General features: G+C 38.2%; 1 protein-coding gene across 1 annotated transcript in view; it reads right to left on the reverse strand.

The window, feature by feature from the left end:
- The window catches only part of SMYD3 (SET and MYND domain containing 3), an 853,166-nt gene that overhangs the window by 632,678 nt on the left and 201,529 nt on the right, over positions 1-18,959 (reverse strand). Inside the window, exons 4-5 of the mRNA XM_056133094.1 lie at positions 18,139-18,196; positions 14,846-14,982 (exon numbers count right to left, since the gene is read on the reverse strand). Coding sequence (XP_055989069.1) covers positions 14,846-14,982; positions 18,139-18,196 — 195 coding nt within the window. The remainder of the gene's footprint in view (positions 1-14,845; positions 14,983-18,138; positions 18,197-18,959) is intronic.

The raw sequence follows: 18,959 nt of genomic DNA on the forward strand, positions 1-18,959 counted from the left end.
GCCTGTTCCCCCTGGAGGCCCAGTGGCCACCATCCTCCAGAGGTCACTGGACAGTTTTGGGCCCACAGTGATGAGACACGTGGGGCCTCATGGGATGGGGGTGGAGCTGGGTCTTTCCTCCCCATCCCAACAAGACACTGACTTGCTGCCATGAATGGCTTCTCTGGCTCCTAATCAAGCTGCTTAATGGCCATGATCCCAGAGACTCTAAAACAAATCTCAAAACCCAGCGGCTTTTGGCAGAAATGCACCTGCATCCCGCAGTAGGTTACTGTCACCGGGCCACCCCAGGGGGGAAAGGACACTGTCCCTCCACCTGCTCCCCCTTGGTGGCTCAGTGGCTGCCATCCTCCAGAGGCCATTGGAGAGTCAGATTTGGGCCCTCAGTGACGAGACACGTGGGGGCCTCACAGGATGGGGGTGGAGCCTCCCCGTTCCAACGAGAACCTGAGTTGCTGCCCACAAACGGCCTCTGAGTCTCCTGATAAAGCTGCTAAACGGCCATGATCCCAGAGACTCAGGAACAAATCTTGGAACCCAGCAGGTTTTGGCAGAAATCCCTCCAGATTCAATAGTTAAAATTTCGGAATTTGAAAATCACACAGCTACTATTGCAGCCACACAACATCATATGTTATTCATAACCAGCAACAGAAAACAATTTGTCTATTGTTTCCTTTTTGGCAGATCCGAGTGCTGGGGTAAAATCCCAAATAATAATGGTGGGTCAAGTGTTAAAATATTGAATGTAATCAAAGTAGAGAGAGAGGGTAATGTGGAAATCATCTGCCCCACAGGTAGGGAGAGTGTGTGGGATGGGAGTATACTGGGGTTTTTGGTGGTGGAGAATGGGAACTGGTGAAGATATGGGTGTTTCATTGTTTGACAGGACTTAAACCCAAAAGCTTTGTAACTGCTCTCACAGTGATCCAATAAATAAAATTATAAAAACTTCAAAAAATCACTATTTCTTTACATACCATGGTTTAACATTATGAAGAAAAAAACCTTAAAATTTCTCATTTCCAAATACATACCATCACAGTATGCACTCCAAAAGCTACTGCAATTAGTAGCACTGTAGCACTGTCCTCCCCTCCCGTTGTTCATCGATTTGCTCGAATGGGCACCAGTAATGTCTCACAACAAATTGTGAGACTTGTTGTTATGTTTATGGCATATTGAATACGTCACGGGGAGCTTGCCAGGCTTTGGTGTGTGGGTGAGATACTCTCGGTAGCTTGCTGGGCTCTCTAAGAGGGGCAGAGGAATCGAACCCCAGGTCGGCTGCATAAAAGGCAAATGCCCTACCCGCTGTGCTATCACTCCAGCCCACTACAATTAGTAGTATCAGAAATTAGAATTTGGAAAAGAAAGCTATGAAGGTCACATACATGCCTAGCGAATTAAAAAAAAATTGCTCACAGAAAAAGGGAGGAAACCTCTCTCAAACAGATGTGAATTTTGAATCAAAAAGTTCTGTGCAATTATGCAGAATATTATAAAGTTTCTAAGTGTTTTATAATATTAGAAACTAACAATGGCATGTTTTGTGGTCAGGAAGATCACTTTGTTCTTGTTGCCTCCAGTTTATTGTCAGTTCATTAGTTTCAAGTTTATTTTCCATTATTCATATTTTCCCACTTTAAATTCATTTTTAGAAAATGAATCTCCTCAGACTACTTTCCTCCCCCACCTAGAATCTTGTGTAATACTCTCCAAAACTCTGTGCATGTAAAATAAGCTCAATATCATACCTACTGTCTTTAAGTTTAGGTTATTGTAATCACTGTAAATAATTATCAATAAATGTGTGTTACAAGGGATAGAACAGCAAAATATTATACACGCCATGCTATTTCAGTAACTTTTATAACATGATAACTACAGGACTCTTCTAAATGAACTTATCCACTAATAGTGCATTTTTAAGAAACATTTTGTTCATCCCAAGAAGTTCACTATTACATTTCGACATGAACCCCAAAGGAACTACTCTAAAACCACTGAAGACACTATGAATGCAGGAAATCATGAAACATTTGTATAGCTATGGGCTGAAAACAAAAGTTACAGGAGGAAGGTATAATTTTCTTTTTGAAAACTATCTTCTCAACAAGACAGGCAATTCGCAGCTTGTCGAGAGAAACCTGCTCAGGGCAAGTCTGTGGGTAACCATCTGACTCTAGTCTATAATCAGGCACAGACGGAACTCTGGGTGTATGACGCACTGGCAGATGAAACACTGACATTCTGTGGTAAATACAACATAAAGCTGAAAGAGGGTGGCATCACTCAGAGAAATTAATATATGCCTGACATTCCAAAATTCTTCATAGCTAATTCTTACTCTTATCTATGAAGTAAATATTAGCATACACACTTAAAATGAGATATTTCCACTCTGGAGAAGCTCATGTTCTCTCCTAAACATGAATCTTGCTCTCTTTCTCTCCTTTCACATTTCTCTAAATTTCTTTAAATAAAATTATTTTATTTCATGGTAGGGGGATAGGAAATTTAGGAGAATTTCCCTTTTTTGAGGAGGTGACTTAACCATCAGTTAGAACGTGTCCTCTCTCTAATTGTACTTGTCTCACATTTTAACTATTATATTTATTAGTAATAGTATGCACACTGGATATATTTGTAGCAAATGCAGAGTTGGAAGTCAATCAGAAGCGGGCCTGAGCAGCATAGCATCCTTGGGACCTTGCAATGGAAGTTTCACTGAAATTATTTGTTATTGAGAAGAGAATGTAGATGGGCCCTTCCTAATATATTTATGAAAATGGACACCAAGGCCATGCTTGGGCAGACCTATTGGTTAGGTGTGCAGGCCTATTGGTCAGGTGTGATCCCCTCGAGATCCCCTGAAAACTGCTTAGGAATCTCCACACAAAAACAAATAAAACAAAAAACTTAGCCAGAGATGGAGATACAGAACACAAGTTAAGGCACTTGTCCTGCATGTGGCCCCCAAGTTTCTAAACCTGGCCTCCCATATGGTCCCCTTAGTACCACCAGGCTGATCCCTGAGCTAGAGCCAGGAGTGAGCTAAGTAGCCCGAAAATCAAACCAAAACAAGCCAACAAACAAAAACTCAATCAGTAACCACACCAGCTAATGTTCTAAGATAAATTTATTTCAAAACCTAAGCAAAAAGATTGAGTATCAATATGCTTATAACCACGGGTGAATACTCATACAAAAAGTATGCATGTGCAAACAACCTACCCGCTGTGCTATTGCTCCAGTCCCTCTGGAGGCCTTTAAAGACTGCTCTGTGGCTTGAAATCTCTGGATCCACATGTCGTGAGTGGCACCACATCCGTTTGCCCTTGCATTGAATCTCCAGCTCTGTCTGCTGAGATCATGAGATGGTACCCTGGATTCCTTGAGGACTCCAATCCTCAAAATGAAACAAAAACTAACAAGAATTGAGTTCTTGTGTAAATGGATCATAAGAGTATACCCAGAGAAGTTATTTGAATGAGAGTTATTTGATAGAGAGGGGAGCACCAAGTAAAGGATATTGGGAGAATCCTCCCAGGATGAGAGATACATGCTGAAAATAGACTATAGACCAAACACAATTGCCACTCAATGCCTCTTTTGCAAGCCACAGCACCCAAAAGGAGAGAGAGAACAAAAGGGAATGCCCTGCCACAGGGGTGGTGTGGGATGGTGGGGTCGGGGGTGGGAGGGATAGTGGGAGCATTGGAGGTGGGGAATGGGCACTGGTGGAGGGATGGGTACTCGATCATTTTATAACTGAAATCCAAGCACAAAATTTGTAAGTCTACAACTGTACCCCATGGTGTTTCACTAATAAAAAATTTTTTAAAAAAAGTATGCATGTGAAAGAGAGGAACTTATGAAGGTAGAACATACAGCTCTTCTAAAAATACTGACAAAGAGCCACCAAGCATGACTTGGGTGTCCATTTTCACGAATATGTTAGGAAGGGTCCATCTATATTAATTCTTACTAACAAATATCTTCAATGAAACTTCCATTGACTGCCTTCATCCATATCAGTGACAATCACTTCTCTCCCATTAAGCACAGGGAAACAGATAATCTATTTTATGAAAACAAACAAAACTACTTAGTAAACAATGGTAACATAAAAGGGGAGATCTCTAAATATCTTTATAATTTCTGTAGTAATGTTTTTACTTTACCACAAAATAAACCATTTCGAGCAACAAGATGTATTCAAACTCTTATCGTTCAGCATTTAAGTTCAGCATAATAATTTAAGTTCAACACAAATGTTAAAAGATAAGAAAACTACAACTAGAAAGAGAACAACTTTTCCTTTCTTATATGGAGGTGTCAGGATTTATAGTAGTACTGATATTGCTTTAGTTATTCAGTATCAAAGCACCATGTTCAGCACAGATACCAAATGCCCCCCGCCCCTCGCCTCAGTCCCTTCTCTGCTTCCCATCTTACTCCATTGGAAGATTCAGATCAGCAGGCAGAATCTCAGGATTTCTTTTTCTTGATCATTATCTATTCCCTTACTGTTTTCTTTTTCTTTATTATTTTTCCTTTCTTTCACCATACTCACCACGAATTTTCAGTACCATTCCATTGCCAAAATGCTCCTCTACACTTCCCCTACCACAATCCTGTTTTCCTCTAGTAACTGCAGAGTTTTCAACGAGTATATGAGTTAGTTTTTTAACTAACTTGCTTTAGCTATTAATATACCACATGAGTTAAAACGATGCAGTCACTGCCTCTCACTTCCTTACTATTTCACTTAGTCTAATCACCTCAAATTCCATGCACTGTTGCACTTTAGCACTGTCCTCCTATTGTTCATCGATTTGCTTAGTGGACACCAGTAACGTCTGCATTTGTGAAACTTGTTATTACTGTTTTTGGTATATCAAATACATCACGGGTGGCTTTCCAGGCTTTGCCGTATGGGCAGGATACTCTGAGTAGCTTGCAGGGCTCTCCGAGAGGGGTGGAGAAATTGAACCCGGGTCAGTTGCGTGCAAAACAAATGCCCTACCCACTGTGCTATCGCTCCAGCTCCAAGTTTATTGCATCTTGTCTAAAATTCCATAATTTGGGGAGGGGAGGGAGATGAGGGGGGTTGTAGAGGGCATACCCAGTGATGCTCAGGACTTACTCCTGGCTTTGTGCTCAGGGATCACTCGAGGTGCCATATGCTATGATTGGGATCAAACCTGGGTCAGCCTGTTGCCCTTTTGCCTGGTCCCATAATTTTGTTTAATTAATGGCAGCTAGTATTCCACTGAATACATATGCCACAGCCACTTTATTTTCCCTGGCAGTACATACCATCTGGGAGTTGCCCACACCCCTCTAACCTGGGTGTGCAACGTCTGTCCTTGACTTTATATGGTTTTCATCTCTCTGAAGAAGCTTGAGTTTTCTCTTAATCACATTTTTGGTGCGCTTTTTAATTTAGGCTCCATGATTTATATCAGTGTTAATATTAATGTTTTAGGAATAAATTTTATTGTTTATTCATAAATAAATAAGATTTAGGACTAAAAGACTGCATGTTAGTCCATAGGAGAGTTTTAACATCCTTCTATCATTATCTGTCCCTTCTCATCTGCCACTCTGTGTATTTAGGAAAGATTATCTGTAGGCAGATAATCGGGATCTACTATCTTTGGCTTTTTTGTTTTTAAGTCTCTTGCTGTTTCTTCATAATTCATATGAGTGAGATCTTCTAATATTTGCCCTTCATCAACTCAATTTCTTGACATGGCATTCCCCAGTTTTATTCAAGTTCCTGTGAAATACAAAATTTCCACTTTTCCTATAACTGAGCAATATTCCTTTGTGTGCATATACCACAATTACTTTATTCACTTATCCACTGTTGGATATGTGAGTTGTTTCCCTATATTGGCTATTACAAATATTACAAATAGCACTGCAATGAATACTGGTGTTTTAATTCTCTACGAGTTAATTTACTTTATGTTCTTATCACTGGTTACAGCAAAGTTCTAATTTTAATTTTTTGTGATAGTTCCATATTGTTTTCTGAAGAGACTGAACCAGCCCATGGGCACACCAACTACAAACGAAGGTTCCTATTCATCACATCCCTGCCAATACTGGTTGTATCCAGACTGTTTGAAAGAGGCTAGTCTCAACGATGTGAGGAGGTTCTTCAGTCATCTTGATTTGCATTTTCCAGATAAGTGATGATGCACACTTTTTCATATGCTTGCTGCCCATATTTCATCACTGTCACTGTCATTGTCCTCCTGTTGTTCATCAATTTGCTCTAGCGGGCCCAGTAACGTCTCTGTTGTAATACTTGTTACTGTGTTTGGTATATCAAATACATCACGGGTATCTTGCAAGACTTTGCCCTGTGGGCAAGATACTCTCGGTAACTTGCTGGGCTCTCCAAGAGGGGCGAGGAATCGAACCTGGGTTCAGCCAACCCGGCCACATGCAAGAAAAATGCCCTACACGCTGTGCTATCACTCCAGCCCATATTTCATATTTAAAAAATATATATAGAGCTAAAACACCTAACATGAATCTATGAGAGCCTGGGTTTTTGTTCTGGGACAGAATTCTGTTACTATTTTGTTCTCTGTGCTAGTAAGTGGTTCGCTCATTTTCTACTTTCTGATTCAATCATCAAAAGGAAGTAAGACATTAAAAACTTATCCTTAATCTTTTAGGTTCTCCAATTTAGTAGAGTAAGTTTGTTCAGAATCATTTTGTCAATTTTGGTACTAGCTGATCTTACTCTCCTGTCACTGCTGATTTAAAATATTAGTTTTCTCCTTTTTCTTTGTGATTCTAGCTAAGGTTTGTTGATCTAGCTCAGGGTTTCCCAAAGTGTGATACTGTCCCTCCACAGGGACTATTCAGTGTGTGTGTGTGTCGGGGGGGGGGAAGGAGGGGGAGTGAAGGGTTAGAAAAGGGGTGGCAACAGTGGCCTTGGGTGCAGTTTGGAAGTGCTCTCTGCTTGTACACTTAACATGATTGTGTTGCACTTCATGTAAATTAAACCACACTCAAGTGTGAGCACAGGCTGTGTATACCAGCTTCAACAGTTTTAAAGAAGGTATAATGAGAAGGTAGGGGTTCCCTGAGTAATTTTTCTTTTCTGGAAAGGGTGTAGTAGACCAAGTAAGTTTAGGAATCTCTAACTTAGTTTACCCATTTAAAATATCAGCTTTGGTTTCTATGCTTTTTGCATTTCTTTCTTTCTTTTGTAAACACATCCTTACTTTCCACTCTGTTTTATTATTTCCTTTCTTCTACTTATTTTTGGACTTCTTATTCTTTTCTCAGTTTCTTAAGAGTGAGATTAGGTTATTTATTTGGGTGTTTTCTTATATGCTATTGAATGCCTGTATTGCTATGAGCTTCCCTTTTAGTATAACTTTTGTTGAGTTTCAAATATTCTGGTAGCTCATTTCTTCATTTAAAAGAGCAGTTTTATTTATTTTAATTTCTCTGATTTACTCCACAGACTATTAGTCACTCAATAGCACATTGTTTAATTTCCAAGTGTTTGACCTATTTCTCAGCTTTCTATTTGTGGTTCATTTGCACAGGCACTGTATGGCTGAAAAGATTGTTGTTGTGATTCCTAGCTACTAGATTTTTATGGACACTTGTTTTGTGTACCAGCATGTGGTCAATGCTGGGGAATATTCCATATGTACTAGAGCAGAATGTGTACTGATCATTTGGGTGGTGGATGTCCCAATACATGTCTAATAAACCCCAGTTCTTCTATCTCTTCCTTTAAGTATAATACATCCTTATTGATTTGTTGTCTTGTTGGTCAAATGGTGAGAAGGATCTGTGATAAAATCTCCTACTATTGTGCTGCTGTTGGTATCTTCCTTCAGACCTATTAGCTATTGCTTTATATATTCTGATGCTTCTTTATTTGATGCATAATGAGTCAATATTAAATATTGCTATATGAAATTTCTATTCATTATATAATGGTCCCTCTCTGCCTCTAATATTTGGGGGGGCAGTCATGTACAAATATGACTATCCTGGCCTTTTTGTTTATTATTTCGGTGCCACCCCTGGCTCAAGGCTTACTCCTGGCACTGAGCTCAGGGATCACTCCTGGAGAGCTCAGGAAATCATATGGGGTGGCTGGGATCAAACCTTGGTTAGGCACATGCAAGGCAAGCTACTTGTCCACTGTATTATCTATCTTACCTCTGAAATTCTGCACTTATAACCCCTAACAAAGCTAGTAAGTCCCAAGTTCATTGTGCTAGACCCAGTTACTACTCTCTTTCTTTCTCCGTTTTATGTTTTTAGTGTGTAACTAATTCCAAATAGGATTTTATTGCCTTTTCTAGAAGATCATTTGGTGCTTCTCACAGAGCAGGTTTAGTAGACATGAGTTTCTTGAGCTGTTGTTTTTCTGTAAAGCTCTGTGTCAGTTCATCCAATATAAGTAATAATCAAGCTGGATTAAGTACTCTTGTTTAGGATATTTATTTCAGTCAATGTGATGGCTACAGACCTTTACATGGTCTCATTTGACAGATCTACTGTAAGGTTTTGGGGGAGTTCTTCATATTGGGAGTCTTTGCTTTGATTTTGCTCTCATAATTTAATCTCCATCTTTGACTTTTGCGATTTTAATTTAGATGTATTTTGGTGTTCTACTCTCTTGAGCTTATTTTGTTTGGAATTCATTGAGATTCTTGTTTGTTTTGTTTTGATTTTGGGGGGGCACACCTGGCAGTGCTCAGGGCTTCCTCCTGGCTCTGAGCACATAGATTACTCCCAGTGCAGATATGGGGGCTGGTTCCAGGGATAAATCCAAGTTGGTCACATGCAAGGCAAGCTCCCTACCCACTATTTATCTCTCCATCCCCTTGTAGAGGTGTTGGACTAATGAATGACTCAATCCTGTAATTTCATCAACCACAAACTATTTCCCATTCTCTTTCTCTCTTTCCAGAATCCTGAAGATACTAATATTGCTCTTCTTTATGCCATCCCATAAATCTCTTAGGTTTTATTCTTTGTCTTGACTTTTCTCTTTTCTATTCTTTTTTGATGATTTCAATTACTTTAGCCTCAAAACAACTAAATCCTCAACTCTCTGTAATTCTGCTGCTGAGACCTTCAATTTTGTTCTTATGTTTGCCGACTTTGTTCTTGAGTTCAGTGATATTTGATTGAAGTTTTCACCTACTTTCTCTTTCATTGATAGTACTTTCTTCTAAGACTATCTTCAATTCAATGAAAATCCTACCATTATCACTTTAAAAGTTTTTTATCAGGAAGTTTAGAGTGCTTTTATGTGCTTGGGATCCTTCCCGGGTTTTTCTCTTCAACTATTAAAGCAGATAAATTCCTCTGTTCCTTAACTGTAGCTGGAGTACAATGAGGGTTAGCAGAGATGGTCCAGTTTTGTACAGGCCTGGATACAATTATCCCCAGAAACCATGGTGCTGAGCTTATGTCACTTATGCTGCACAGCTGTATGGCTAAGGACTGACAGATAAGTGCTACATTTCAGAGGTCACAGCTATAGGGCCTGACCATAGCTGTGGTGTCAATCTCCCACCACTCTGAGCAGCAAAATGGGGACAATGTTGAGGAGTACCTGAGAGTACTTATTTTCATAAGTCTCTGCAGAATGTCTGCTTTCTGACTCTGGGGAATGCCTACAATTTGTCTGACATGATTAGAAAGAGGCTGCTTTAGTTTCTGGGACAGACATATCACTCAGCCCAGCTTAGAAAGAAATAAATTGCCCACGAGCAGGCTTCTGCTCCCTGATGCTGCTCCCAGATGGCTTACAGAAAGCTCTCTGATGGCTTACAGAAAGCCATCAATGTATGCCTGCTATAACCTAACCACAGGTCTTGCATATCTTGCCTGACCTAGCTCTTGCTTCCAGACCAGATTTGGTAAGGGTAGAGTTCTTAAGGCTATGGTGCGTATTTTGAGCTTTCATCTTCCCTTACCCAAGACAAAATTCTGTACTTTAAGCTGTCTTTGCTTTGCTTTATCCTAGTGTAGTGTTCCAAAGTGGACAATCTCCCAGAAATAAATACTGAATATCCTCAGCAGGATTCCCTGTTTCATACTGTTTAGTGAAATTCTTGTTTGGAGTCCTGGGAACACTCTCAAATTGCTCCCTTTTCTTTTATTCTTAGCCCGCCTTTCAATAACTACCTTTTCAAATCTTCATCAGGGGAAATCAATGTAACTTTCTGACATCTGGAGGTTATGGTCACCAACCCTCTCATCGCCCACCTGCATTTCTAGATCACTGTATAGAACATTACCCAAAACCCTACCTTTTCAAATTAATGCCATTAATTTTTACATCTTTAGTGAAATCCTCATTTACACACTCCCCTACAAAAATTCCCCAATGTCTCATGCTACTTATTTTTTGATTTTGTCACGATAGTTGTGAGGGCATCACTTGGTGGTTTTCAAAGTCCATGCTGTGTTGAAGATCAACCCCAGGACCTTGACCAAGGAAGGTACGTGCTGTACAACTTGAGTCACACCTCCAGTCCAACACACTACCTCATTTTAAAAGCCAGGAAGCACATTAAAAAATGGACAGGATATATTTATACAATAAACTCTACAATTTCAATCCAACCATAAATTACTATTTATATGTTCATGAGGATGGTTGGAGTAGGAGATTAATATTGGCACAAAGGAAGTAGAGAACAAAGAGATAAAAACTTGAAAATATAACTGAAAAGTGACTACACAATAACATCTTAAAGGTAATGAGGGGCAAGATTTTCAAGCAAATCCAAGTCTTAAGCAGCAGAAGCATGTCTGGGGCTGACAAATGTAGTCCAACAGGAGATACATAATAATTTCAACAGTAAACCCCAAAGTACTCAATATAAACTACCGATTTTTGATGAATTAACCAGGTTTTCCATAAGGGAAAAATAATATATATATATATATATATATCATGCTCTCAAGATGAAGAACCTTCTCATCCGCCAAAAATCTCTTTATAAAAACAAAACAAAAAAAAAACACAAACAAACAAAAAAACTCTTTTCCAAGCAAGTTTTTAATTTTTTTTTTTTTAAGCAAGACAGTTGTTTTGGGACCACATCCAGCAGTGCTCAGGGATTACTCCTGGCTCTGGGCTCAGGGAATCACTCCTGGAAGTACTCAGGAGATACCTCCAGAGAGGTCTCCACAAGATATTTTTTAATGAAAGAAAACTTATTTAGAAAAATGCTAGAAGGATGAGTTTGGAGAGATCACACAGTGGGTATAGCATTTGTCTTGCATGTGGCCAACATGGTTTTGATCCTGGGATCCCATATGGTCCCTCAAGCACCACCAGGAGTGATTCCTGAGCACAATGTAAGCTCTAAGTATGACAAGGTGTGGCCCCAAAACAAAGAAAGATTAAATAGTATGCAAAGTAAGAAAATATATGCTCAAGAGAGAACACAGAAAAAAAGCAAGCAAAGATACATTGAGACAAGAAAGCAAACTATGTATTTATGAGAGAAAAAGGGCTGAAAAGAAAATCAAATTGAGATTTTCTTTTTTGTTTGTTTGTTTTTGGACACACCCAGAGTGATAACTTATGTTTGGGGATCAAACCTGGGTCAGTTGCATTACCTGCTATACTATCTCAGCAGAACATTAGTATTTCTGACAGTTTGTAGTAACTGTTAATAGTTTACTCATTTCTGCTCCTTGATTAATTCTATAGCAGCAAGAAAGGAAGTAAGCAGGGATTAGATTCTCTCCCCAAGCATTCTCCATCCACTTCAAATGCATCTTTAATACGCAGTATTACACAATTGCAAAGTTAGAAACTCAGTAGCTCAGTCCTGAGACTTTTCAAGGTATCAGAGAGTTAAAAACTATTTCGTTCTTAAAAAGTAAAAAGGAACAAAGAGAAGGAACAGAGTAATTTCTTTACAGGACAAATATGTAAACGCGAAACTAACTACAAGACATAAAATATTAACAAAAATTTTACAAGGAGGTAAGGTGTAATAAATTAAGGTGCTTTCTTTACTAATCAACCTTTTAAGGCAAAAATCACACATCTGAGTTCAATTCCCAAAAACATCTCAAAGATGTCTACTTTATAGCATAGCAAATGCAAATATGTGGTGAGAAAGTAAGCATATTACTAAAAACTTTGTCCATTTAGTCATAATGACAGATTTTCACCCTATAAAACATAGAAAGAATTGTATTATTAGACTAATGAGATTGGGATTATTTAACAGGAAACAAAAGAAGATAGTAATGTTAAAAATAAATTCAGTGGCACTTCATTTTCAAGACAAAGCATTTAACCCTATATGGAAAATTACTGGCATTCTGCCTAACTCACCAACTCATTGAGTATCTGAACAAACAGGATATTAGAAGGGGAGTCAAAGTCAAAAGTTCCCACATGCCAAGAGAGCCTTCTGGTCACAAAAGAGCAAAGAAAGTAGAGACAACCAAAAACTGCTCCTAAAAAACCAACCCAAGCGGTGCATTGCATTCAAATTATTCAATGAACTTTAGGCAATGGATGATTTGGAAGACTCTGTACTCCACAGTACTCAGCTAATGAGGAAGTAGGAGAGGGCCTTGCACACTCCAGAGTATATAATGCTTATTTGGACCACTTTGGGCATGCCTGCCTACCAGGCTGCATGACGTGGTCTTGTAAAACCATCAATAAACATCATTGACACTGTGCTTCATGCCGCTATGTATGCTCTAAATTCGTGGATTGGTGAGTGTGTTTCTAAGAGAGTAATTCACATTTTACATAAGAAAGTATTTTAAATATTTTTTCATGAATACTAATAACACCAGGAAAACTGTACTTTTTCCAAAACTAGAAACAATTCTCACAGAAGAGCTACAAACTTACACTAGAAACTTACAAACTTGACTATTACTTACAGTCACCATAAAGTATATTTTTATCTTCCAGTAGGTATGATGTTTGCATAGTGTTTATGTCAAAAAAAATTGCATATATGGAATATACTTCTACTGAAGGTTATAATTTTGAGAGTCGTGAAATAAACCTATCAGAGGCTACTCTTAGGGGTAGTTATTAGTAAGCATTGTATAATATGGAATATACTTCTACTGAAGGTTATAATTTTGAGAGTCGTGAAATAAACCTATCAGAGGCTACTCTTAGGGGTAGTTATTAGTAAGCATTGTATTTTGAAACTAATTCCCAATGATAGACAAGCAAAATTTAATGCTTATCTATTACCAGAAATCATTTTTTAAAAAATAACTTAAAGAATAAATATACACTTTGTAAAAACAAGAATAAATATCTAGCAATTGTACCAGTCACATTTAAATTCTTCACAACTAGGCAAATTATAAAATATGCCCTCAAAATATGTATGAAAAAAGTCTCATTAGATCTGCACTTAGAAACTGTATGGCAGGACCACCCTCAAATGGAAAAGGTTCACTTGCTAACAGACAATAAAAACCACTGCCTTCCTTGTCCTTGGACAAGGTTGAAACCAGAGTCACCAACAAGAAGCCACAAATAAAAGACTGAAATAAACCTGTCTGGAGTTTGGGAACAAACACCTTGCATACACAAAGCCTGAGCTCAATCCCTGACAGCATTGGCCTCCCCCAGACCCCAGCATCGCTGAGTGTCAGCAGAGAGGGCTGCATCACCAAGCCCTAGCACAGAATAGGTGAAGTTCTACCAACTTAACACCAGAATGACTGGATTGAACAGGGAACTGCAGACTTACCCCACTGAGCTGAGCAGTGCTGCATGACCAAATCCTAGCACTGAATCATCATTTCCAGGTAACCGAGTATTCTTTGAGTGACCCTAAGATTCTCTGAACACTGCCTGGGAGCCCCCCTCAAAAACAACTACACAAAATAAAATAGCCCATTTTCTATACCTCATCTATGGTTTTAGTGATGTGAACATGCAGTGTGTGAAATACCATCTGGGGCAATTGTTATATCTACTTATTTACTTTGGGTTGGGGGGTCACATCTGGCAGTGCTCAGGGACTACTCCAGCTGAGAGTTTAGGGATCACTCTCAATGGTACTCAGGGGCCCTGGTGTGCCAGGGATTGAACTCAGGCTTTCCACCTGCAAAGCACATAATCCAACCTTTTGAATCATCACCCAGCCCAGCAAATATTTCTAAATCAGAAAGTTTTTTTTTGTATTACTTAGAAATTGGGCTGGAGGACAGCACAGCAGTAGGGCGTATGCCTTGCACGCAGCCTACATGGCCAACCCGAGTTCGATTCCTCCACCCTTCTTGGAGAGCCCGGCAAGCTACCGAGAGTATCTCGCCCGCACGGCAGAACGTGGCAAGCTCCCCGTGACGTATTCGATATGCCAAACACAGTAACAACAAAGTCTCCAATGGAGACGTTACTGGGCCCGCTCGAGCAAATCGATGATCAACGGGAGGGCCTTTACCTTTACTTTTTTTACTTAGAAATTGTAGATAACAATAAATTTTTCACTCTTAAAAACTAGCTCCATTGCTGAATAAATGCACCACAAAACCAGAAAAATGCACAAAACCCCTTAAAATCTATTAGTGAGAAGGCATAGACTCTTCTATTGAGAAAACAAAGTAAAATAAACTTTGAGTGCTAACAATGAACATCGACCATCACTAAGAATACTCAAAACAGAAGAAAATGAATACCCTTTTTCAATATAAACAAAGTAATTCTCTAATCTACTCAGTAAAATAGGAGAATGATAAAAGGAATGAAAGACCTGAATTTTCACGGATCAACAAAAAGAACTGATATATGACTAACAAAGGTACTAAATGAAATACTTACTTTGGCAAAGGCTTCAAAAATGTCAAAGGAAGATGGCAGCTGAGAAGCATCCTGTATTTCTTCTCTCATGAAATGCTGAAATGTCATTGCAAGTTGCCTGAGGCCCTCTTTCTTATCTTCAGTCAGTTTGTTAATGTCTTTTTTAAGGAAGAAATAAACAGCACAAGCACAAAGTGAACTTTTAATGGGCAATTTTCAGGTGTTCAATGATAGCTGTTAATTCCATTCTAATCTCAGATTCCATTCTGAGAGCAAATACATATCTTTAGTTGATGATTATAAATTGTGATACATACAATATCAATTCAATTCTATCACACTTTATCTATGAGATCAAATACCCATCAAAACAAAATATACAAACAGATCAAAAGCATTAAAACCAAAATAAGGTAAGAAGTGAGTTACCAGATATACTATATTATGCTATATGCATATTTTGACCACCATAAATTCTTATTAAATCAGTGAATTTAAATATAGTTTTCCATGAAAGAATTTACAGCTAGGCCACGACTAACAAATAAACAGTATCATCGCCAAAGCACAAAACAGAGTACAAACAAAAGAGTTCAGCTCAAGTTCAAATAGATGAAATCCATCATACAGAAAGTATATCAAGAAGAAAACATAGATCAACAAAAGAAATCTTAACTTCATGTTGTTTCTAGGATCAATAAACAAAACGTGGTGCTTCACAAACAAAGCTTCAGAGCAAAAGGTAACCCGTCACAAAGAAAGTTTCAAAGTCAAAATTTAACCCTTTAAAAACGCTCTCTGTCTCACTGTTTCTCTGTCTCTGTCTCTGTCTCTGTCTCTGTCTCTGTCTCTCTCTCTCTCTCTCTCTCCTCTCTCTCCCCCCCACTTTGGTTTTTGGGCCACACCCGATGGTGTTCAGGACTTACTCAAGATTCAGTGCTTAGGGATGTACTTGGCAGGGCTTGGGGACCATACATGACATCAGGGATCAAACCCAGGTTGGCCACACACAAGGCAAACTCCCTCCCCACTATCTCTCTGGTCCCTAAAATTTCACTTTCGTTTAGATCACAAAAGGATGCTAAAAGGCTAAGGGTTCACAGTTTAATTAATAACACTGGAGCAGCAGCATATATGACACTGCTACTAGGCAGGGCCAATGTTAACACTAAAACTCACAGGCAAGGGATGTTAATTACCTAGCAGTAAGATAATGAGACAAAATGACAACTTCTCTATTAAAAAACTCAAAAAGACTATCAGGTTGAACTGTAGCATAACTCTGTTTCTCATGTCAGCTCTACATATTTTCTTTAAATTACTTGTTCAATGCAGCAATTAGCTATGATTTCTTAAATAATTCACTTCCACTGGCACTTAGGATACTATATCATAAATCTGTACAATGTCATCTTTTTTGTCTCCAGATATATTAAACTGCATCATATTTTCTATATAAGCTCTGACTAGATGGAGGTTGAAATAATTTACCACCTCAATGAAGAGGAACTCTGTCAACGTGAAAGAATATAAGCCTTGCATGGAATTAATGCTCACTGAAATCGCATCAGTCAGCACAATCAACCAGGCCACAACCATGATGATTCAGGAGCACTGCTGTCAGAGAGCCAAAGTCTATACTTTCTTAGCCCCTTAATATTTAAAAGACTAGAGGGCCTAGAGAGATAGTACAGAGGGGAGGGTGCTTTTCTTGCAAGCAGCTGACCAGGGTTAAATCCTCCTTATCCCCTATGGTCCCCCATGCACTGCCTGGATTCATTTCTGAGCATCACTAGATGTGGTCCAAAAAACAAAAAAAAATGTGTAAACAACCAGAGAACATAAATATTTCCTAGAATATTGACACTACCCCCTACCTCCAATGCAGCCATTATATCACTTCGACATTAAAAAAAAAGGAGAGAGAGAGAGAGAGAAAGAGAGAGAGAGAGAGAGAGAGAGAGAGAGAGAGAGAGAGAGAGAGAATAGGGAATGGGATCGTGGAAGAAAGAATTATTTTGTGAATTAGACCAAGTTACTATTTCTACACTCCTCTCCTGGCCTGTCTTGCACAACTTTATGGCACTTTACAAATTCCATATGACAAAGCTACCCTGGAATTTATCAAACATACATAACAGCCATATATAAAAACATGAAAAGTTTTGTGACATTTGCATCACATAATAAAGTGACAGAAAATCGAAGTTAAAATAAAGCAATTCTCTCAGAATGGATTAGCTCCCTACAGAGATATCTTCAGACTCCAATCATTTACAATTTTAGAATTCCAGGAGTGCACAGCTACGACCATTCATGATATTCAAAATAAGCAATAGAAAATAATTTATCTCGCACCTGTCTGTGGCAGGCAGGCTTGAATGGTGGTGGGAAAATTCAAAATAATGTTGGTAGGAAGGTGTAATGGTGGTGGGATTGGTGTTGAAATATTGAATGTAATCAATTAATGTAAACAACCTTATGAAAATAAAATTTTTAAAAAATTAAATAAATAATAAAAATCGTTCTTGTACCTTAAAAAAAATAAAGCAATTCTCCAATTCACCCAATAAGATTTTTTTTTTTTTAGAACAAAAGCTATATTTTAAATCCTGAGCTACATTTTTTTCCCCTTTATTTTATTTTATTTTTTTTAAAGTTGTAGATTTACAATTTTTTGTGCTTTGGTTTCAATTATACAATGATCAGATACCCATCCCTCCACCAGTGCCCATTTTCCACCACCATGGATAATATCCCTCCCACCCCCATCCCCCCATCCCCCCGTCTCTGTGGCAGGGCAATCCCCTGTGTTCTCTCTCTCCTTTTGGGTGTTGTGGTCTGCAAAAGAGGCATTGAGTGGCAAACATGTTCAGTCCATAGTCTACTTTCGACATGCATCTCCCCTCCTGGGAGGATCCTCCAAACATCCTTTATTTGGTGCTCCCTTCTCTATCTGAATAGCCCTTTCCTCTAGGATACCCGGCTGGCCTCTAAGTTATGGAGTAATCCTCCTGGTGCTGATCTCAGCTATTCTTGGGTATTAATCTCATACTTTGTTACTTTATATCCCCCAGATGAATGCAATCTTTCTATGTATATCCCTCTCTTTCTGACTCATTTCGCTTAGCATGATACTTTCCATATTGTACCACTTGTATGTAAATTTCATGACTTCATCTTTTCTAACAGCTACATAGTACTCCATTGTGTAGATGTACCAAAGTTTCTTTAACCAGTCATCTGTTCTTGGGCATTCAGCCCTCTTTACAATAGCCAATAAGATTTTTTTATGCTGAAACATAATTACTTACTTGACTCTAGGTCATAAAATGAGTAAAGTGTCTCCGATTCAGAGGGTGTTTCTTCTATCTACAATGTAAAAGGGAAAAACAGCAAAAAAAAACTTATTGGGCTCCAATAAATAAATCAATTCCTTTAATGTCTGTAGATATTTAAATGAAAGTTCAGTAAGGAAGACAATTTTCTATGTATTTCCATTCACCACTTTTAGAATTTTGTTATTTAATTATAGGAATTATAAAATGAAATCTAAGTTGTGACTTGCCCTGACACTTTAATATCTAAATTAAAACCATATACAAGAAGCTTTAATATAGAATAAATTTGTGGCTATACAGAGATAGATAAATAAAAATAAAAATTTGTCACAACTGTACAACCTTGGAAAAGTTTCTTAACCTTGAGTCAAGACAAGTCAAATTCCTCTTCTGAAACCTGAGAGAAATAACAGTATCTGATTCATTGGGTTGTAAATCAATTAGCACAAGGCCTAGAAATAAAACATTCAACAGAAGGTAGTATTATCATTCCTCTGTATTAGTGTTGAACTTAGTCAAGTCCAAAGTAAAGATTAAACAATATTCTCAGTAATAGTATCATTTCATATCCTGAAGAAGTTCATTTCATCCTTATCAGAGATTTTCTGTCTTTCTAATATTAACAAATAAAAAATAAAGTTCAACCTATAACAGTGACTATAATTTTAATATCCAGTGAGAAATAAAATACATAATAATAAGGCTGCTCTGAGTTTATTAATGTTTTAAATAAATTTGTATTTCTAGTTCACCAGAGTAACAATACATATATGTGATAGATGTCGCATATTCAA

The sequence above is a fragment of the Sorex fumeus genome, unplaced genomic scaffold, assembly GCF_029834395.1.
Source record: "Sorex fumeus unplaced genomic scaffold, SorFum_2.1 ptg000007l, whole genome shotgun sequence".
Classification (NCBI taxonomy): domain Eukaryota; kingdom Metazoa; phylum Chordata; class Mammalia; order Eulipotyphla; family Soricidae; genus Sorex; species Sorex fumeus.